General features: G+C 46.2%; 1 protein-coding gene across 5 annotated transcripts in view; it reads left to right on the top strand.

Moving 5' to 3' along the window:
* mid1 (midline 1) overlaps positions 1 to 24,424 on the top strand; it is a 378,412-nt gene that overhangs the window by 239,308 nt on the left and 114,680 nt on the right. For all 5 annotated transcript variants that reach the window (XM_041211614.1, XM_041211613.1, XM_041211615.1 and 2 more), the window contains exon 2: positions 712 to 1,427. In XM_041211614.1, the coding sequence (XP_041067548.1) occupies positions 768 to 1,427 (660 nt within the window). In that variant the 5' untranslated portion in view covers positions 712 to 767. The remainder of the gene's footprint in view (positions 1 to 711; positions 1,428 to 24,424) is intronic.

Below are 24,424 nucleotides of genomic sequence, written 5' to 3'. Positions count from 1 at the left end.
CCACAAAGGCGATTCTGCTTTAATGTGTTGTGTTTCCCCAAAAAGAAGTCTTTCCAATCTCATTTCTAACACTGAAGGAAGTCGGTTGTAATTAATGATGCCCAGAGCTAGTTGGCTGTACGTGATTCCATTGATTCCTTTTTCTCTCTCAAGCTGTCTCCAGCTCGCTAATGAGTGTATAAAGCCCCACTAATGAAGCAATGTTTGTTTTGGGAAAGATTAGGAGGTCCCACGGCAGGCTAGGACCTCGGAAGGGGAGAGCGTGTGCAGCTGCACCCTCTGAGGCTGCCTCTGGTGACTGGGCAGCACAGGCTTGCTGCATCAGATGGTGGAGATAGAGAATTTCTGCCTGACTGGTCTGTCTGCTCGCGGCAGGACCACGGCTCTCAAGTGGAGCACAGACCAGGGGCTGTTGTGTGGCCGACTTTTGGGCCATGCTTTTTCTGACTGCGAGCGGCGGTGGGTAGAGCGAGATATTACTGCTTTGATCCTCTGATGTTTGAGAGATCCGACTGCTTTAAAGCCCCATTTGGTTGCAGCTTGAAGCCCAGATAGGATGTGTTGGTGGGCGGTCAGTAGACGTTAGTGTGAAATAGGCAGCACCGTGAGCAATGGGTCACTTTAACAGCGTAAGTCGGCAACCTCCCTAAGCTGAGCAAGCCCCCACCCCCACACAATGTCGTCTAATCGAATCCTGTGTTGCCTTTCCAGATAGCTCGCCAGCTTCCCTGGATTTTGCTGACGACACAGGATTGCTTTGCCTGAAGATGGAAACACTGGAGTCGGAACTGACCTGCCCTATCTGTCTGGAGCTGTTCGAAGATCCGCTGCTTCTGCCGTGTGCCCACAGCCTCTGTTTCAGCTGCGCTCACCGCATCCTGGTCTCTCATTGTGCATCGAACGAGAGCGTGGAATCTATTGCCGCCTTTCAGTGCCCAACGTGTCGTTATGTCATCGCCCTCAACCACCGTGGTCTAGAGGGGCTAAAGCGTAACGTCACCTTGCAGAACATCATCGACCGCTTTCAGAAGGCTTCAGTCAGTGGCCCCAACTCGCCGGGCGAGAGCCGCCGGGAGCGGCCCTTTGACGGAAGCGCCATGACGACAGCCGAGCGTATCCCATGCCAGTTCTGTGAGCAGGACCCGCCGAGGGCGGCCGTGAAAACCTGCGTGACCTGCGAGGTCTCCTATTGCGACGGCTGTCTGAAGGCCACCCACCCCAGCAAGAAACCCTTCACCGGGCACCGGCTGATTGAGCCAGTCCCTGACTCACACCTCCGGGGCCTGATGTGCCTGGAGCACGAGAGTGAGAAGGTCAACATGTACTGCGTGACAGACGAGCAGCTAATCTGTGCCTTGTGCAAGCTGGTCGGGCGGCATCGAGACCACCAAGTGGCAGCACTAGGTGACAGGTTTGACAAAATAAAGGTATGTGGCATGTGATCTTTCTACTCTTTATGTGACTGGGGGAGAGGGGGCATTCTTAGATGGTGGAATGTGTCAAGTGTTGTCTGCTTGCACTGCTGCGAAACGCCTTAGGACATTTCAATACACTAAAGGCGCTCTATAAATGCAAGTTCGCGTTGTTGTTGCACAATCAAAACTCTTTACAGCTGACAGGTTTAATGCATCCAAAGTTGACATTTAATAGGAGGCCGTGACTGATGAACAAGCGCTTCCCTTAGTAATCCAGGAGGTGAAGGAAAAACTGAGAGTGAAACAGTCTGAAAGGTGCCCTATTTGGTAAAGAGAGTCCAGTCATTCAGAAAAACATTAGAATTTAATAGAAAGTAGGAAACAAATTTCAGTTCATCCCATAGAGATATTCTTGCCCTGCAAAAAAATTAGCAATAAAGAAAATGACTGTATAGTACATATTGTTTTAAAATAGGTTATGTTCTCATATATGTAATTCCATAAGGAGGTTTATTTTTTTAATTGCACAATGATAATTCATGCACTCATTTCTACCTTTTAGCTTTTTCGGTGATTAATCAAGCCATTTGCAATAGATCAATTCCTTCTCCATCTGTTCCATTGTCAAACTAGAGTCACTGCCATTTACACCGAGTGAAGGCATTGCAATTCTCTCAGTCTCTGGGTGCAAAGGCAACTCACAGCCACGCTCTGTTCCCCTGGTGGGTGACAGATTGCACGCTGCACTGTCTCCGGTGGGTTTTAGCTGCAGGTATCCAGACTGCGCTCAAAATTACATTGAACCACATTGAGTCGGCAGCACAGGAACAGGTCGCTCAGCTGGTGCTTACTCTCCATAAGAGTCTCCACCCATCTATCTTGTTGGGTTCCCAATCACCCTGGTTTGGTTTGGAGACTCTTGGAAGCAGCAGTTCCCTTTCAGAATGCTGCTGCTGGCACCATGAGCAAAAAGCTGGTTATATCGTCCTTCACGTTATGCACTCCAGGCTGCAGTCTAGCCCTGCTCAGGGTGAATGAACACTGGGCCACTCACAACCTCTTCCCCAGGAGGTGGGGGATATGGAGCAGCTGGGGATCAGCCTTGGGTGGGCTCCAGGAATCAGCTTTTGGGAAGATTGCAGGAATTGACTATTTGTTGTGGGGGTGGGGGGGTGCTTTGAGAATCGGCTCCTGCGAGGGAATTGGTAATTGGCTAGTAGGAGGTGGCAACTTGTGGGGAGTCAGGATTCAGGGAGTGATGGATATGTGGAATTGGGCTAGGGATCGTGACTCAGCGAAAGATAGAGACTGGGGTCCAGAGACTCCTGTTGTCAGAATGTCAAGTGATCAAACCTCCGGGAATGTCTCCTAACAATGTTGGTAACTTTACCTTTCTTCATTTAATCCTATCAATATAACCTCTTTTCCCTTCTCCCTCGTATACTTGTCTAGCTGCCCCCTAAACATATCTAAACTATCTGCCTCAATCCTTGTGGAAACTAGTTCCATACAGAATCATAGAATGGTTATAGCACAGAAGGGGGTTATTTGGACCATCAAGTCTGTGCTGGCTCTCTGCAAGAACAAATTGGCTAATCGCACTCCCCGGTCTTTCCTCGTAACCCTGAAGATTTTTTTCTCTTCGGACGCTTATTCAGCCCCCTGTTTGAAAACTCCGATATGAATTTGCCTTCACCAGCACATTCTCGCCATTCTCTGGGTAAAGTTTCTCCTGAATTCCCTATTGGATTCATTGGTCAATATTGATGACCCCTAGGTTTTCTGGTGGGGCTAGAATACTCAGGTCTGACAGCTTTCTGAGTTGGTGAAAAATCCTCTTTAGGTATTGGGTAATCTGGCTGGCAGAAGTCCAGTGTGAACAGTGAGATGTGATACAGAACCATGTAGACTTCATTGTCTCTGTGTTGCTCCTGAGAAATTGCATTGGGAGCCCTTTGTTGGGAAAATGATTTTTTAATATAATAGTCCAAGGTTTCAGATAGAGAGGCGCTGATTAATGTTCTTGGTGAGGAGTTCAGAAATTATGTTTTGTTAAGTGATGTGTGTTGTAACATCCTGTGGTATTAGGATGTACAGAATGCACTTGTTAAATCATTGGGCACTGGGAGTGGAGTGTGTGCTATTCAGAATCTGATCCCTAATGGTGGATTACTGCAATGCAAGAGCTGAGAGCCAGTTAGAGTTAAATGGCAAATCTTTCTTGTCAAGAATGTTCTTTCTTTGGGGGCATTATTCTCTTACTGTGAGGCAGTGTGTATATGAATGGAGTTCCTATGTTAAGCAACCAATGAGACTTTGCAGTGTCTCAGGCAGGAGTGCCAAGTGGATGGTAGCGAACTAGCTGCCTGTTTCATACCCCATCAGCTTGTTTTTGGTCTTAGCTGGTTGGATTTATATCTGGCTCCCCTCCCACCCCAACATTGACGTCACCCTATGAAATGGCCTAGCAAGTCTCTCAGTTGCATCAAATTGCTTCAAAGGAAAGACCACATGGACTGAGCAGCTCAAGAAGTAGGCCCACCACCCTTCAGGGAACATGAGGAAATAATGCCAGCCTTGCCGACCATGTTCATATCCCAAGAATGAATAAAAAAACTCATCTATCTCTGTACATCCAGTTGCTTATCTTTCATTTCTTTCCCTCCCATCCCCTCTTTCCTTATCCTGGCCTCTCTCTCTCTCTCTTTGCCCCCTCTCTGGCTTCACTATCTCACTGCTGCATTTTCTTTCTCATCTCTGTTCTCTATCCTAATTGTTTCTTATTTTTTACACTCTTTCCCTCTGTCACCTCAACCTATTTTCCTTCTCATGCCCTCTCCTGCTATCTTCTACCCCTCTTTAACCTGCTTTTTCTCATCCTCTCTGTGTGTCTCTCCCTCGAAAAGCCTTTTCCAAGTTTCTGCCTTTAACCCTTCCCTCAACTTGATTTGAGTAATATATATGTTTAATGCCTTTCATAATCTCAGGACATCCCAAATGCAATCTAGCTAATGAACTTCTTCAGTACAATACAGTGATGAACTACAATGCTGTTACAATGTCGGAATCATGGCAGCCAGTTTGCACACAGCTAATCCAAACCCAGCAATTAAATAAATGACCAGATCATCTACTTTAGTGATGTTTGTTGAGGGATAAACAGGACACCAGGAGAACTCTTCTTCTGATCCTCAAATAGTATCATGGAATCTTTCACTGAGAGGGAAGACAGGGCCTCAGTTTGATGTCCAGTCTGAAAGATGGCACCTCCAACAGTGCAGCACTCCCTCAGCACTGCATTGGAGTGCAAGTCTGGATCTTGCACTCAAGTCTCCAGAGTGGGACTTGAACCCACGATCTCTGACTCAAGAGGTGAGAGTGCCTTAACTTACTGAGAGGCCACTGTACATTTGTCACATTTTTTCATGTTTCAGTATGAAGAGTTAGGTTGGGTGTTGAAAATAACCAGGAAAAATAAATTTGGAATATTAAATACAGAGTGTATGTCAGTACCATGAACCACATTGCCAGTCTATAAATATGAATAGATTGAGTGCCATTGTCCACGTTCAGGAAACTAAAAGCTTTTTATGAAGCTGAGGTACATTTTTATGTAAGTGAAGACACTTTTACATGTTAATTCATTATTAAGTATTTTCAGTTCTGACTAACAGCACTTTTGAAAAATGTAATATCTCCTGGGAGCTCATCCAGAACTCATCCTTTTCACAAGGGGAGAAAAAGTGCTTTTCTCAATGGTTCTAAATGTGATAGCCTTTGGCTCAATGGAAGCATTGTAGTCTCTGAGCCAGACAGCCCTAGTGAGGGGAGACTGGAGGTCTGACTCTGAATTCTGGGTTGACATCCAGTGGGATGCTCATGCCTGGTGGGTGTAGGTGCCCCTTTTCCTCTCATCATTTGGGTTGTGGGAGCCCATTAAATCCTTACACTGTACAGGACTAACCATCCTCCTCTCCTTCAGGTTCCCTCTTTTGCTAAGGTTTAGATGCTGCATCAATCATTTCTACTATTAGCAGCTGCATTTTGGGCCATCATTGCTAACTATGGGATGATTATTCAGTAAGACCCCAATCTTTTCCAAGGTGACTGGGCACAATGTCCACTTTGTCAGGAGAGTGCCCTGAATGCATCATACATCTTGCTTGGTGACCTACAGAGTCATTGTCCTCTTGTCAGCATCATCTGCCTCTTCCATTGTTCTAGACTTCATGCACCTTTTCTTATTTATGTGTTCTTGGGATGTGGGCATCCAGCATTTTTTTGCCCATCCAAGGGCATTTAAGAGTCACATGTAGCTAGACCAGGTGAGGACAGCAGATTTCCTTCCCTAAAGGGCATTAGTGAACCAGATGGATTTTTACAACAATCAGCAATGGTTTCATGGTCACCACTAGACTTTCCAGATTTTTATTGAATTCAAATTCCACCATCTGCTGTGGTGGAACCCAGGTCCCCAGAGCATTGCCCTGGGTCTCTAGGTTACCAATCTAGTGACAATACCACTATACCACCTCCTCCCCTTAAAGGCTGATGTCCTCTATCTACATCAGACAGAACTGATGATTCCCTCACTTAGTTTAGCTTATCAGCTGAGGCAAGGTGCCAGGATATGCCTGCTGATGTTTCCCAGCTGCTCGGAGGCGTATGTGAAAGCTGAGGGCACTGTGGGACAACAGTGGGCCTTACCCACTTGCAAAAGTGGAGTGTGTAGCTGGCATTGATTGAGAGGTGCTGGTCATGTCACAGATACCACCACCCACCCCCCCCCCCCCCCCCCCCCCGCCCCATGTAATCCTACTATACATTGGGAGGATTTAATGGGCTCCCATCACACAAGTGAACATGACTAGCCCACTGAATGTCAAACCAGAATTCAGAGTCTGAGCTTTATCTCCATTCACCAGGACTGCCTGGAGTGGGATTTGAACCCAAACCTTCTGGTTCCGAGGGTGGAATATTAACACTGAATCAAAGGCTCACCTATGAGTTAGTATTGAAAATGGTTACAGCCATTGAAGGAGTGTTAATGTCACAGATTGTCAATCAGTCTGAGAATCCTCCCACCACTTCACACCAGGGAAAGAGTCTGAAGATACAGTTTAAGAAATGGAAGTTCACAACCATGACCCTGAATAGCAGCTTAATCAACTATAGCTTCTTATTCAAAGATTGTGCCCCATTAAAAGGAAGGAGAGTGTTAAAGGCCTTGTGACTGCTGCATTAACATTGTAAACAGTGCATCCAACTGAAGTGACCTGAACTATCTGTGCCACCGCTCTGACAGTGGGCGATTGTTTTGACCATGGCTTCCAATCGAGCATTATTAATTACTGGCACTCATCCCATATGTACGCACTCACACACACACACACTCATACACACACACACACACTCATACACTCACACACACTCACACACACTTTCACTCACACACACACTCACACACATACTCACACACACTCACACACACACTCACTCACTCACTCTCACACACATACACTCACACACATACACTCACTCTCACACACTCTCACTCTCACTCTCACACACTCTCACTCTCACTCTCACAATCTCACAATCTCTCACACTCACACTCTCACACTCTCACAATCTCTCACACTCACACTCTCACACTCTCACACTCTCACTCACACACTCACACACTCACTCACTCACACACTCACTCACTCACTCACACACTCGCTAACTCACACACTCACTAACTCACACACTCACTCACACACTCACTCACACACTCATTCACACACTCACTCACACACTCACTCACACACTCACTCACACACTCACACACTCACACACTCACACTCACTCACACACTCACTCACACACTCACTCACTCACACACTCACTCACACACTCACTCACACACTCACACAGGCCAGGATTTTGCCCACCTCCCACAATTGGAGTCCAAGCGTGATTTCACGCTGGCGGGCCAATTCAGGCACGCTGCCAACTCCTGCGTGCACCCGCCGACCAAAATATCGCACCAGTGCGCAATTACATCGGGACACTTGCCCAACGTCATCACACAACATTTTATGTTCATTCTGCCCAGGCACACACCTGTCCGACAAGCAGAAAATTCTGCTCACACACGGACACACACACACACACACACATGGACACACACGGACACACACACACACACACACACGGACACACACACACAGACGCACACACACGGACACACACACACACATGGACACACACACACACACACACACACATGGACACACACACACGGACACACACACACACACGGACACACACACACACACGGACACACACACACACACACATGGACACACACACACACACGGACACACACACACACGGACACACACACGGACACACACACGGACACACACACACATGGACACACATACACACACACACACACATACACACACACACACACACATGGACACACATACACACACACACACACACATGGACACACATACACACACACACATGGACACACACACACGGACACACACGGACACACACACACACACACACACACACACACGGACACAGACACACACACACACACGGACACACACACACACACGGACACACGGACACACACGGACACACACACACACTCACACACGGACACACACACACACACACACACGGACACACACACACACACACGGACACACACACACACACACGGACACACACACGCACGGACACACACACACACACACGGACACACACACACATGGACACACATACACACACACACACGGACACACACACACATGGACACACATACACACACACACACACACATGGTCACACATACACACACACACATGGACACACATACACACACACACACACACGGACACACATACGTACACACACACATGGACACACATACACACACACACATGGACACACACGGACACACACACACATGGACACACACGGACACAACGGACACACACACATGGACACACACGGACACACACACACGGACACGGACACACACACACACACACGGACACACACACACACACACACACACGGACACACACACACACACACACACGGACACACACACACACACACACACGGACATACACACACACACACACACACACACACACACGGACACACACATGGACACACACGGACACACACACACGGACACACACACGGTGACACACACACACACGCACACACGGGGACACACACACACACACGCACACACGGGGACACACACACACACGGACACACACGGACACACACACACACACACACACATGGACACACACGGACACACACAGACGCACACAGACACACATGGACACACACAGACACACACACACACACATGGACGCACACACACACACGGACACGCACACACACACACACACACACACATGGACACACACACACACATGGACACCCACAGACACACACACACACATGGACACACACACACATGGACACACACACACACATGGACACCCACAGACACACACACACACATGGACACACACACACATGGACACCCACAGACACACACACACACATGGACACCCACAGACACACACACACACACACACAGGGACACACACACACACACACACACACACACAGAAACACATGGACACACACGGACACACGGACAGACACACACACACACACACACATGGACACACGGACACACACAGACAAAGGTAGTCCCAATTGTGAGAACAGTGTCCTTCCCATCCCAGCTCCCTGTCTGCTCCCAGTCACCGAGAGGGAAGTTTTAACGGGCTGATAATGTGAGTTCATGACCCTCCCTCCTGCAGTCTCAGCTACTGCAGGTGGACACAGTGTGAAAAGCACATAAGACATAGGAGCAGAAATTAGGCCATTCGGCCCATTGAGTCTGCTCCATCATTCAATCATGGCTGATAAGTTTCTCAACCCCATTCTCCTGCCTTCTCCCTGTAACCTTTGAACCCCTTACCAATCAATAACCTATCTATCTCGGTCTTAAATGCACTCAATGACCTGGCCTCCACAGCCTTCTGTGGCAATGAATTCCATAGATTCACCACTCTCTGGCTAAAGAAGTTTCTCCTCATCTCTATTCTAAAAGGTCTTCCCTTTACTCTGAGGCTGTGCCCTCGGGTCCTAGTCTCTCATACTAATGGAAACATCTTCCCCATGTCCACTCTATCCAGGCCTTTCAGTATTCTGTAAGTTTCAATCAGATCCCCCCTCATCCTTCTAAACTCCATCGAGTATAGACCCAGGGTCCTCAAACGTTGAGTACAGGCCTTCCTGCAAGGCAGTGTGAAAAGATTTCTCCGATAAATAAAGCTGCCTATGTTTTGATCATCAAGGTGCAAATTGATCTGAGGAGTTTTCCATTGTAAGGCTGACAAACAGAAACTTGTAATCTCAATAATTTCATTCAATCATACCTCACAGTAGGAGTCCATTCAGCCCATCATGTGTGTGCCAGCTCTTTTAAAGAACTAATCAGTTAGTCCAGCTTCCAAACACATTTCCCATATCTGCAGATATTTCCTTTTCCCAATATTTCTCCAATTCCCTTTTAAAAGTTACTATTGAAATTGCTGCTATCATCCTTTCAGGCAGTGGAGTCCAAATCATAACAACCTCACTCATTTCCTCTCTGGGTCTTATGGCAATTATCTTACATCTGTATCCTCTGGTTACTGACCCTCCTGCCAATGGTAACAGTTTCTGTTTCTGTGCTCCTATCAAAACCCTTCAGAATTTGGTACATCTTTATTATTTCTCCCATTAACTTTCTTCTGTGTCAATCACTTCCCTTTCCCATCCTTTCCAGCCCCAGTTTCCTTCTCCCATCTCTTACAATCCCTCCATTCGGCCAAGACTCCCCATTTCCCAGCAATCCAAAGGTGGCTTCCCATCATTCTGGTTTGGAAAGCATTTATTGCAGTAACCCCATCATGCACTGTATCCTGCCCTGTCGCTCCCTCTGCCTCTGCCTCTCCCTCTCCTCCCTCACCCTCTCCACTCTCACCCTCTCCTTCCTCACCCTCACCCTGTCCACACTCACCCTCTCCTCCCTCGCCCTCTCCTCCCTCACCCTCTCCTCCTTCACCCTCTCCCTCTCCTCCCTCTCACCTCCTCCCTCACCCTCTCCACCCTCACCCTCTCTCTCTCCACCCTTACCCTCTCCACCCTCACCCTCTCCACACTCACCCTCTCCACACTCACCCTCTCCACACTCACCCTCTCCCTCTCCCTCTCCTCCCTCTCACCTCCTCCCTCACCCTCTCCACCCTCTCCTTCCTCACCCTCTCCTTCCTCACCCTCTCCCTCTCCACCCTCACCCTCTCCACCCTCACCCTCTCCACCCTCACCCTCTCCACCCTCACCTTCTCCCTCTCCTCCCTCACCCTCTCCCTCTCCTCCCTCACCCTCTCCACCCTCACCCTCCCCACCCTCTCCACCCTCTCCCTCTCCTCCCTCACCCTCTCCTCCCTCACCCTCTCCCTCTCCACCCTCTCCCTCTCCACCCTGTCCCTCTGCCTCTCCCTCTCCCCTCCTCCCTCACCCTCTCCTCCCTCACCCTCTCCTCCCTCACCCTCTCCCTCTCCACCCTCTCCCTCTCCACCCTCTCCCTCTGTCTCTCCCCTCCTTCCTCACCCTCTCCCTCCTCACCCTCACCCTCTCCTCCCTCACCCTCTCCCTCTCCACCCTCTCCCTCTCCACCCTCTCCCTCTCCACCCTCTCCCTCTCCACCCTCTCCCTCTCCTCTCCTTCCTCACCCTCTCCTTCCTCACCCTCTCCCTCTCCCTCTCCACCCTCTCCCCCCTCACCCTCTCCTTCCTCACCCTCACCCTCTCCTTCCTCACCCTCACCCTCTCCACCCTCACCCTCTCCTCCCTCACCCTCACCCTCTCCTCCCTCACCCTCTCCTCCATCTCCTTCTCGCCCTCCCTCACCCTCTTCCTCACCCCTATTAATGCTCCTCCCCTACCTTACCCAATTCACTTTGCTCTCCTCACCTCCTCATCTACTGCCCATCTTTTTATCACTAGCCTGTACAATAATTGCTTCAATTTAAAATATATATACATTATATATGTAACTTAGAATTTTACAGCAGGGAGAGGGTTAAACTTGGCAACAGCAGGGAGCCAGCCTAAAGTCAGTGATGGGAAATGTTTAGAGAGATTAGCCTGGAACAAGATTAGTTGGCATTTGAAAAAGTATGGACTACTAAATGAAAGTTAGCAAGGATTTGTTTAAAGGTAATTTATGTTTAGCTATCTTGATTGAGTTCCTTGATCACAGAATCACAGAATTGTTACGGTGCTGAAGGAGGCCAATTGGCCCATTGTGTCTGTACCGGCTCTCCAAATGAGTCTCATGACTTATTGCCATTCTCTTGCCTTTTCCCTGTCAACCTGCACATTGTTTCTATTTAAATAATCACCTAATGCCCTCTTGAATGCTTCAGTTGAACCTGCCTTCAGCACGCTTCCAGGCAGTGCATTCCTGACTCGAACCACTCGCTGCGTGAAAAAGTTTTTCCTCACAACAGATTTGCTTCCTTTGCAAATCGCTTTAAATTTGTGCCTCTCATTCTTGATCTTTTTACGAGCAGGAACAGTTTCTCTCTATCTACTTTGTCTAGCCCACTCATGATTCAGAACATCTCTATCAAATTTCCTCTTAGCCTTCTCCTCTCCCAGGAGAACAATCCCAACATCTCCAATCTATCCTCATAGCTGAAGCTTCTCATCCCTAGAACCACTTTTGCAACCTCCCCTGCACTCTCTCTAATGTGTTCACATCCTTCCTAAAGTATGGCGCCCAGAACTGTACACAATACTTCAGCTGAGGTCCAACAAGTGTCCTATACAAATTCAGCACAGCGTCCCCGCTCCTGTATGCCATGTCCCCATCAATAAAGCCCAGGATACCGCATGCCCCATTAATCGCACTCCCCACCCGCCCTGCCACCCCCATTGACTTATGCACATATACACCCAGGTCCCTTTGCCTCTGCACATCCTTTAGAGTTGTACCTCTTATTTTACATTGTCTCTCCATGTTCATCCTCCCAAAATGAATCACCTCTCACTTCTCCGCATTGAACTTCATCTGCCACCTATCTGCCCACTCCACCAACTTGTCTATGTCCTTTTGAAGTTCCCCACTGTCCTCCTCGCAGTTTACAACACTCCCAAACTTTACATCATCCGCAAATTTTGAATTTATCCCCTGCACGCCAAGATCTAGATCATTAATATATATTAGGAAAAGCAAGGGTCCCAATGCTGATCTCTGGGGAACTCCACTACAAACCTTCCTCCAGCCCGTAAAATATCCATTAACCAATACTTGCCGTTTCCTATTAGTCAGCCAATTTTGTATCCACGTTGCTACTGTCCCTTTTATTCCATGAGCAATAAGTGTTCTCGCAAATTTGTTGTGTGGCACTTTATCAAATGCCTTTTGGAAATCCAAGTACCCTCATCAACCCTGTCTGTTACCTCTTCCAAAAACTCCATCAAGTTAATTAAACATGATTTTCCCTTAAGAAATCCATGCTGGCTTTTCCTAATCAACCCACATTTTTCTATGTGACTGTTAATTCTATCCTGAATAATTGTTTCTAGGAGCTTCCTCACCACCCAAGTTAAACTGACTTGATGAAGGAACAGAGAGGGTTGATGGGGTAGTATGGTTGATGTTATATATATGGATTTCCAAAAGTCAATTGACCACATGATAGGCTGGAAAAAATTATACCATGGCATTAAAGGAATAGTGGCAGTATGAATATCAAATTGGCTAAGAGAGTAGAGGCAAAATGGTTGTTTTGTTCAGGCTGGAGGGAACGTGATGTTCCCCAAGCATGAGGACTACTGTTCTGTTTGATATGTAATAATGATTTGGACTTAAGGTATACACGGCACAGTTTCAAAGTTTGCAGATGACATGAAACTCAGAAATGTAGTAAACAATGAAGAGAATAGTAAGAGACTTCGGGAGGACATAACTGGTGAAAGGGAAGACCCACGTGAAATTTGACGCAGTAAAGTGATGCATTTTAGTCAGAAGAATGAGGAGAGGCAATATAAACTAAATGGTTTCATTTTAAAGGGGATTCAGGAACAGAAGGACTTTGAGGTGCATGTGTACAAATCTCAATGGCATGACATGATGAGAAGGCATAAGGGCATACACAGGGTCCTTGACTTTATTAAGAGGCTTAAAGTATAAAAGGGACAAAAGTTTTGCAAAATCTTTATAAAACACTGGTTTGGCCTCAGCTGGAGTATTGTGTTCAAATCTGGGCTCTACACTTTAAACAAGGCCTTAGAGAGGATGTAGAAGGGATTGACCGGATGTGTCATGAGAGATGAGGGTCTTCACTTATGTGGAGAGACTGGAGAATTGGGTTTGTTCTCCATGGAGCAGAGAAGGTTAAGGGGAAATTTGATTGGGATGCTCAACATCATGAATGGTTTTGGTGGAATAAATAAGGATATGGGTTGGTAACCAGAAGATGCAGACTTAAGGTGACTGGCAAAAGAAATGAGGAACCATTTACTTATTACACAGCAAGTTGTGATCTGGAATAGTGATGAAGCAGCTTCAATAAAAACTTTATAAAGGGAATTGGATAAATACTTGAAGGGAAAAGTTTACAGGTCTATGGGGAAAGAGTAGGCGAGTGTGACTAATTAGATAGCCCAATGGCACAATGGACCAAATAGCCGCCTCCTGTGTTATACCATTCAATCATTCTCTGAATAGGACTGAATAGGCTCTACCCGAATGCCAGCACAGGCCCAATGGGTTGAATGGCTTCCTTCTGTGCTTTATGATTCTACCCACAATCATAAATTCTTTGTTAAATCATCAGGCATTAATATCCATGTAAGTTAGTGAAACTTTAGTAAAATTGTGACATTTTCAATTAATTTGTTCCTGTACTGTAGGCGTCCTATTTCTTAAGTGGACTGGGGTAGCTTGTTAAGTGAATGGTCCACAACACTTATCAAAAAGAAAATGAAATCCTTTAAACTAAGAAATGATATACCATTGCAATGCCTTTCAATCTCTGAATCCTGCAAGGGTCTATTAGTGAACAACTTGGGCCCCAGCCAACAGATGAACAATGTAAGTAATGTGTTCCAACATGTCAGGATTAATGCCAGTGCCAGGACTGATTTGGGGGAAATTTCGACTTATGTTATGAAAAGATTGGCTCGAGAAGAGAAGACTAATTGACAAATGATATCCAACCTAGAAATGTTCCAGAAGAAAGTGGAAGATTTTGTGATGTGTTTTGTTTTTCAAAAAATAAGGAAAGGAAATGCTTTGGACAAGAGTTGAGGGTTAATCTTCCAATGCAATGACCCCTGCTTTCAGGCTGTGTCAAATTCATGCTTTTTAGATGCTGCCTAGGGCAGTGAGCACAACAGCAGTCTCCGCTGTGTAAACTGCAGGGACAGAGCTATCAACATGGAAACTCAAGTAAGGGAGATTGGAGGAATTATTCAAACATACCACAACAGTTGCTCTTGGCAGGGAGGAATTTGGAGGCATGACTAACGTATTGTGATGGTATGGTAGCCAATATAGTTCATTTTCTGTGAAAGCACAATGTAGCTTTTCAACAACATCCTAAATAGTCTTATTTCCTTCCTCTTTTCCCCCCTTGTGATATATGCTGCTTGTAATGGACGCTGTTATCCTTTGTAGAAAGGGTGGAGTAATTAGTGCATGGATACTTTCACTGACAAAGTCAATCACTCCTGATTGACTCGAATCTTCCAAGTGGCATTCATGAGCAGTCTGTGAAGAACTCAATCACCAACCAGTTCCTGATCTCCTTACACAAACAATCAAGTGAGATTGACAAAATGGAGGAGAAATGGTAGGTCAGACAGGGGGTTTGAACTGGGGTTAAAGTGTCTCTGTAAATGTTGAGCTAATAGTAAGATATTTTCACTGCACCTTAGAATCACAAGTTGAGCAGCCACTGTACATTTGGATGACTCTTGCATTCAGACTCAAATAGGCCTGTCTTGGGAAGTATTGATAGTAAATCAGCAGTCTGTTTTACATTCTACTTCATTGTGGGGTTAAAAAAAAATTAAGTGGATAGTAAAACATGCTGCCTGTTTTATGCCACGCCCCATTGATTTGACAGAGTTCTGTCTTAATGTTTATGGTCGGCACATGGGCGTTGATTGATGTAAGTCTGTAGATAAACTCTTCAGTTAACCATCCCCGTCATTTCCCTACTTCAGATAAATAGGAGGGTCATTTACAGGGAAAATTATGAAAAATTCATCTAGTGCATTAAAGAGCATACTGAAATACAGCTCTTTTTATTCTAACTATTTAATCGTGCCTGACAGTGCTTCTATTTATATCCAGTGACTGTACTTCAGTCAGATGAATTTAAATTAAAGTATCTCAGTAAGTTGTGTCGTGCTGTAGAATTCCTCGAGAGGATGATGAGGTCTTTGATTGTAGTTACAAAGAAAGATTTGTATTTACATAACACGTTTCCCAACCTCAGGACATTCCAAAATGCTTCACAGGAAGTGAAGCACTTTTAATCACTGTTGTAATGTAGGGAAACACAGCAGCCAATTTGTGCACAGAAAGATCTCAAAACAGTAATGACTAGATAATCTATTTATTAGTGAGGCCGGATGAGGGATATATGTATTTTGCCCGGACAATGTTTGTGCTATTCCTCATCAGAATGCAAGTTGATCTTTTATGTCCACTGGGAAGGGCAGAAGGGACCTCAGTTTAATTTCTCATCTGAAAGATAGTTAGATGAAGGTTCTGAAGGAAGGAAGTCAAGGACTCTCTCAACCAAAGCCTCAGATGCAAGTTAATTGTAAAAAGTGACCTGAAGGCATGGCAAGAGACTCCAAGGAAACTTCCATCACACTCAGCAGCCACTTTGAGCATGTTATTCTGGCAGATTCCTGGGCTTCACAATAGTTTTCAGTACCGATGTCATAGCCAGTTGATGTCCCTCGTAAACATTGCATTAGCAGCAAGGGTAAGTCAGCAGCAGACATGCCAGAATAGTGGTAAGTGCTGAACTGGGATTTCCAAAACAGATTAGCATCTAAAGTGGACCGTCAGCTTTAGAAGTGGGCAGACTGGAAATGTGAAAATTTATTACATTTGTTGTGTGTGTGTGTGTGTGTGTCATGCCAGAATGGCACTGATATTGAGATTATGTTAATTTTCATTAGCAGCAAGAATGATTTTTCCTCTTACCCCGTGCCTCCTGCAGATTCCTTTTAAAGGGTTTCTATCATCACAAAAGCATTGGGTTTTTTTTGCTTTACTAACGTACAGCACAGCAGTGTAATCCCTGTTGTTTGTAAATGAGATCGATACATGCTGGCAGTTCTACTTCTCAAAATGCAAAAAGGCAGTGCGATTTGGCCCAACGCTGCAACAACTTGCATCTATGTGGCATCTCGACATAGGAAAATATTCACAAGCTAGACAGACATATACCACGTTTCAAATACTTCATTTTGTAGAGTTTTTTAATATGGACAAAAGGAATTTCGGTTATTGGGCTGACTGTGGGGGAGCGAATCATCAGGCAGTGATTTTGAGTAATTTGTAAGGGAAAGGTAGAAATGTGTACTCTGTAGAACTCTCACTAAAATACTGAGTGTTATGTGGCAGGTCAAGTGTGACATCTCCAACATTGGACATCCCATCACAGCACTGTCTATTAGCATTGCCAAAAATGTCATTATTAACTTGGGATTCTCCAGAAGGGCAAGTCTAAAAGGAGTTTCAATGGAAAGCCTGCCCTATATCCTGAATGTAATGCATTATATTTTGAGATAAGTGTTGAGTTTCAAGAAGTAACTGTAAAGGGTGAAATAATTGATAACGGGTTTCATAAATTGGAATGCATTTTCACTCATTCTTGTCGTAGAATGGAACTAGTCATCCAGGGTTTTATTACATTGCTAAGGATTATACTTCATGTCCAACAATGTGAAACACTTTCACATTGTGGAAAGGAATTCATCTGCACATTTTGCATCCCACAGCCAGCAGTCCAGGGAAGATGGCTCCTTGTAGCACAATCTTGCATCTACGCCACAATGATTCAACATCAGCCCATTTCTCCCACTCTGTGGACCCCTCCCTACAGCAGCTGGGTGGATTTTTCCAATTCCCTCATCACCTGACATTCTCCATATTCCCAGTGAGATGGCTAGTTCATTACAAATGACACACCGCCTTCGCTCAGGATTGAAGCTCTCAAGCTTGCTTTATTTGCACTCTTCCTGGAGGCAAATAGAAGAGAACTTTATTTCCCTCAGTCTGGGCAGGATTCCAATGGAGAATGTGGAATGTGCTACCCCACTGTACGAGTCATTCTACTGGACACTTCCTATGTTCATTCTCTGCCCTAGATTGTCCTTTGTTTACATCTTTTTTTTTATAAAGACAAGCTTGTATTTATATATCACCTTTCATGGTATCAGGATGTCCCAAAGCACTTTACAATGAAGTGATGTCACTGTAGCTATGCTTGCAGAGGGACAACCAATTTATGCAGAGCAAGTTCCTGCAAACAGCAATGAGATAAAGACCAGATAATCTGCTTTAGTGATGGTGGTTGAGGGATAAATGTTGGCCGGCGAAACTCTGAGAGCTGCCCCACTCTTCTTCGAAATTATTATAGGCATCTGAGAGAGTAGAGATGAAAGATGGCCCCTCTGATAGTGCAGCACTCCCTCATTACTGCGCTGAAGTGTGAGCCTAAGTTTTGTGCTCAAGACTCTGGAGTGGGCCTTGAACCTGTAAACTTCTGTTTTAAAGACAGGAATGCTACCACTAAGCCACAGCTGATGTTGCTAAAGTACTATGAGCCTTGTACAGGATCACCAGACAGCAGATGTTTTGGTTTATGTGTTACTGTTGGCATACAGTCAGGCACTGAACATACCAACCACATGCTGGGGTGGAAGGCATGCCTGACAGGTTACCAATCACTTCCTGGAAAATGTTGTCAGTCATGACATCTTTGTCGTATATCAGATCTGTGGGAAAGTTTCAGCACTCTTCTTAAAGTGATAGTGAGATGGAAGTAAAATATTTGGCAAGCCGTTAATTATCAAGCCTACCCACTGGGTTTGCCAACTCCAGCTGAACATATTTTCGAGAGACGTAGATGGAATTAACATCACGGAATCCCAGCGGTGTGGGGGAGCCCATCTGAGGTGGGGGGCAAAGTCCATAGCCCAGGACACGAGCATGTGGACCTAGGCAATGAGTGTGGGCAGCGTGTGACATTATAATCTAGCTGACCTATTTCTTGCCTGACATTTAATCGTGAACTTTCCACCTCATTGTTGATCATTCGCAGCATTGAAAAGACTGCTGCTTTTTAAAATGTTTATTTTAATTGGGCACTGCTGCACCCAAGGGCCCCTGGAACTGCAATCAGGTGGTGGCCCTTTAAAACAGCTGCTGCTGAATCCTCGCCTCCTCCCTGTCTCAGACCCTGGTCTCTCCGCTTTACACACACACACACTGACGCACATGCACACGCACACGCATGCATGTACACTCATGGCGCTGACAAGTAGCAGCCTCCGGTTCCGCCCCTCTGGTCGGTGACAGTCCTGCTCCCTCCTGATGGTTACCGACATTGTAACACTTGCTGCTCCTGGTTACAATGGCTGGGATTTTCCAGCCCTACCTGCGGCGGGAATCACTGCGGGTGATATGTGGCGGGACTGGAAAATCCCGGCCATTGTTGTGGCAGATAGAACCCAAGCCCAGGCTGAGCGAGCCACCTGCATGTGCTCCATCCATGCCTGCTTCCTGCAGAAGCACCAGTATCCCCCTCGCCCACTCACACTGCACTCACCTCACAGGCCATGGGCAGCGGCTAAGCGCCCCTCTGGGCCTCCTACTGAGCAAACCAGCACCCAGCGGCATGACAGTTGGCATTCCGTTACTCATGTATACTCTTCTCTACAACTAGACGTGAGACTTTAGCCTTTAACCTCGGTGGGAACAAACAGGCAATGACATTTATGAGTGCAATACATGTGTGAGACCCACTTCCGTACTAGTTTATGGCATATTGATTTATTTGCTTAAATAACACTTCAAAATCTCCCAGGTTGCTTTCAATAGCCACTGGGAAATTGATGCCTATTCCAGATTACCAGGAGAGTTGGCAAACCTACCACCCACATTCCCACTTACAGAAGGGAGCCTTGCATCACAGCTCATGATCTTGAACTGCTTAGCTCTGAATTGGGACCTACCATGTGTACATGTCCTCTGAATGCCCTAAGGTGCTCAGCAACCGAGACATACTTCTGGGTGTGCAGCCACTTTTGTTAAGTAGGTAAATATAAGCAGCCAGTTGATGCAGAGCAAGATCCCACAAACAGCAGATGAGTTGAATGACTCATGAGGATATTCCAACGTTCACAGTTTGGCTTATTTAACCAAGCAAAGATCAAATGAAGCAAGTCGGGGGTGCAATGAGAAAGCCATTGACTTTTCTTTAATTAAGAAAACTCCAGAAGCGCAAATTCCCTTAGCAGCTAAAGTGAGGAGGGGGTCAAATCACTTGAACTTCCCAAGGCAAGCTGTTCTATGAGCAGAATTTCTGCTGATGGCTCCCTACGTTGAGCTGAAAATGTCACTTTAAATATTCATGGGATGAGTGCTGTAGCTGTAAACGTGCAGGGGCATGCATTTCCTCACAGGCAAGGCAGCTCCATCCAAAAGGTCAAGAAAATATCCGAAAGGAGCAGCTGTGAGACTTATTTCTATTCAATTCCTCAACCACCATGGTGGGAGTTGTCTCTTTCCTGCAGAAAGTATCCTTCTGAGAATGTCTATTGTGGGATATTGTAATTTGATAACATCCTTTTCAGTCTGTCATGCTTAATATGGGAGAATTTTGATAACAGATTGGTGTATTGTTGGGTGCTGCTGTCACAAGTCCTGTTTTGAAGTTGCTACAAAGGCATCTGTTTGTGCTTTCTTTCCAATGTATGCTAATCAACTTCTCTAGCAAGCAGGTCGGTTAATTGCTTAATGAAAGGTTAAACATACCAATTCAAATAAACAGGCTGTCATGCCCGCACAGGCTAACATATTTGTTTCACTTTCTGAGGTATTTCACGGATTGCAGAGAAGATATTAAAGACATTGATTTTGCCACCATTGGCTTAGTTTAGACCTGAATAACTATTGATGAGTTTTAGATACGCCAGCAGAGTTATGCTGTTTGCACCCAGTTTTTCTAGGTCAGTTCATTAGCACAGTCAGAGATGTAGACTGCATAGAATTTACAGCACAGAAACAGGCCATTCAGCCCAACTGCTCTATGCTGGCAATTGTGTTCCACACAAACCTCCACCCACTGTACTTCATCTCATTCTATCAACATATCCTTCCAATCCTTTCTCTCTTGTGTACATATCTAGCTTCCCCTTAAATACATCAATGCTATTCACCTCAACTACTCAAAAGTCAGTGTTAAATTTGTTTAGGAGCGCACAGGTGGTGGGAACGGAAGGTTTTGTGTAAATAATAATAATGATACATAAGGGTGGTGATAATTAAAGTGAGTGTCACAGTAAGTGGACAAAAGTTCTGCAAGTCTTTTGGCAGCCTCAAAATCTATTGTCAGCCATAACCAGCGGTGAAGGAGCAAGGGACTAAGAAGAGATTTCAGCAAAAAAAATCTGAAAGAAAAGGAAAGCCAAGTTGCAGGCATGAATGTGTGGAGGATAGGCGGAATAGCCCAGGATCCAATCCCTTCCTCAATGGCTGCTGAAGTTGTGATGGTGCATGATCATGATTTAACAATGGTGGTGAATGCCAGTAAGGGGAATGAGTTTCCAGGTACAATTAAGCACTGACATTAATTAAATACCGGGAAGATCAAATACATTGCCTTCAGTCCCCACCACAAACATTGCAGTCAAGCCATCCCTCTGGCTGTCAAATTTCTGAAGCTTAATCAGACCATTCATAAATATGGTATTGTATTTGACTCCGAGGTGACTACCGGCCACACCTTCCCTTCTCTTCTGCATTAATCCCTGTACCCTCTCAGCCCATGTGTTTATATTGGATATTTTATACGGTAGAAAGTCACAATCAATTTGCAGAACCTGTGCCATAACAGGGCTTTGTATTAAAGACAGTGTTTTGATATAAGTCCTAGAATAGTAATCTTGCTTTAGGATTGTAAAGGTAATCTCCTTGCAATATTTAGAGCAAGTCTTCTTTGTCAGTAATCTACAAATTCGATTCCAACAATGTTGCTGCCACAAATTTATTTGTTCTTTATTTTTTTAATTCATTCTGGGCGTATGGGCATCACTGGCATTTATTGTCCCTCCTTGGTTGCCCTGGAGAAGGTAGGCTGTCTTCTTGAATCACTTCAGTCTGTGTAGGGAATGTGTTCCAGCTGCACTGTTAGGTAGGAAGTTCCCAGGTTTTGATTCAGCGATGATGCATGAATGGTGATATGTGTCCATGCCAGGATGCAGTATGACTCAGAGGGGATGGTGTTCCCATGCATCTGGTGCCCTTGTCCTTCAAAGTTTTGGAGGTTGCAAGATTGGACTGTGCTATCAAATAAGCCTTGATGAGTTACTACAGTGCATCCTATAGAGAGCACATACTGTAGCCGTGGTATGTGCATGATCAAAGGGTTAATGTTTAGGCTGAAAAAATCAAATCTTAATGGTCGATCAACATGTAAATGTTAATGCTGTATATGGTCAGTTACCAAAACTATTTTCTCCCATCACCACCACATAGCCAGTCTTTGCCACAATCTCCCCCATTCTGCCATTGGATCACTTGTTTTCCCTGGAAAAGAGAAGGCTGAGGAGTGACCTGATAGAGATCCCTAATATTATGAAGGGGGTTGACAGACTAAATATAGAGAAGATGGGCAGCATTTTCGGCCCCAACACCGGCACGCATCATTGCAAGTGGGACTGGAAAATTTGGAGAGCCGTTAAAAATCAATGGCCAGAATTGTCCGGCCCCATTGGTATCAGGCATCATGGCAGGCTGCAGGGGGTGGGGGCACAGTATTGGCGGAAGGCTAAAGCACGGTTTCATGCCAGCGTGAAAGCACAGCGGGATCATCCGATGGTGTCTGCCATGGCGGAACGCCAGTCCCACTGGAAGCCAGCAGGAACCAATTTGCATCCCAGCAATGGGTCTCAGCTCTGCTTCGGAAGATCAGGATCTTGGCCATGGACTGCTATGGATGATCAGCAAAAGGGTGGGGGAGGGAGGTCCAGCGGTGAGCGGGAGAGGAAGGTCTATGTGTGACTGGAAGAGGAAGGTGTACCAGGGAGATAAGGTTGGGAGGGGAGAAAGCAAAGGTATCAGGGAGGTGGGGGGCGGGGTGTGAGGGGGTGAAGGTGTCGGGGGGGATGAGGGTGGGATGAGGGAGCTGACCAAAAACTTGACTATGACCATCGAAGTCAAAAGTGAGCAGAGCCTCATGTTGGATGGGCACAGGTGCTGCATGGGAGTGGGATCAGTGGGTGACTAGAGATGCCAGTCAACTCAGATGGACAACTGAAAGTGAACCCCAGCAGGCAGCATTGAAAATGCTCAGGACATTGAGATGGATGTGATGGAGGAAAGCTCCCTGTGTGTGAGAGAGGCTCACACGAGGCTCCGAAAGGCCCTGCCACATACACAGCTGAACTGCTAGTGGGGGAGGATGCAGTGGAAGGACTCAGGAAGCCTGTCAATGAAGCTGAAAGACACCATTCCAGGTTATTCAGTGGAAGTGAATATATTTTCATATTATAAAGTGACAAAATGTGTTCAGCCGTGCAAACACTTGTGATCAGAATTTCTTAACATTTCTAGACTAACACTTATAGGTGCTGCCCTGACATCCGCAGCAAGGGTGGAGACAGCCTGTGCAATGGCTGGCCCTGTTGCCTCTGACTTCGGTGTGCATCCTCTGGAGAGTCGAGGCCTTGAGGGCCCCGGCCTGCTTTGGCTGTCCTCCTGTGGACCAGCTGCTCCCTCCGCAGTCACAGAGGATGAGGTTGAGGGTGTCACAGGCAAAGGGGACTCAGAGGGAGAGAACAGCCTCTGAGATTCCTGAGTGAATGACCCAGGGGTGTCCAGCTGCTGCTCCCCCTCCCTTCGGGTGCCTGGGGGCCCCGGCCTGAATCCTTGAGGGGGAGGAGCACCTGGAGGGACATCGAGGTGCCCCATTCCCCTCTTGCGTTTCCACTGCAGGAACTCACCCATGGTTACCACGATGGAGTGCAGGTCTGCACACATCTTTGCGTTCTGTTGGATCAGGGTCTCCATGGCATCCACCATCCTTTCCATGGAGACCTCCATACGCATTCACATGGCCACCACTTCATCAGAGAGCAGGCAGATGCACTCCTCTGACTCGCGTGTCACTCTGTTAAGGGTTTCCAACAGCTCTGCGTGATGTTCCCCCACCTTCTGTTGAGTCTCCATGATGAGTTGGAAGGCCGAATCCAGAGGGCCATCATCTGACTCAGACCACACAGATGCCCCTTCCCCAGCAGTCCTCCGAGTGAATGTTTGTGGATGCGGTGCCAATCAAGCGGGCTGTTTTGTCCTGAACGGTGTCAAGCTTTTTGAATGTTGTTGGAGTTGCACTCATCCAGGCAAGTGGAGAGTATTCATCACACTCCTGACTTGTATCTTGTAGATGGTGAACAGGCTTTGGGGAGTCAGGAGGTGAGTCACTCGTCGCAGGATTCCTGGCCTCTGACCTGCTCTTGTAGCCACAGTATTTATATGGCTAGTCCAGACCAGTTCAGTTTCTGGTCAATGGTAATGCCCCAGGATGTTGATAGTGGGGGATTCAGTGCTGTTAATGCTATTGAATGTCAAAGGGCAATGGTTAGATTCTCTCTTTTTGG

Source organism: Carcharodon carcharias, chromosome 18 (assembly GCF_017639515.1).
Source record: "Carcharodon carcharias isolate sCarCar2 chromosome 18, sCarCar2.pri, whole genome shotgun sequence".
Lineage (NCBI taxonomy): Eukaryota > Metazoa > Chordata > Chondrichthyes > Lamniformes > Lamnidae > Carcharodon > Carcharodon carcharias.
This window is presented reverse-complemented; position numbering and strand designations above follow the sequence as displayed.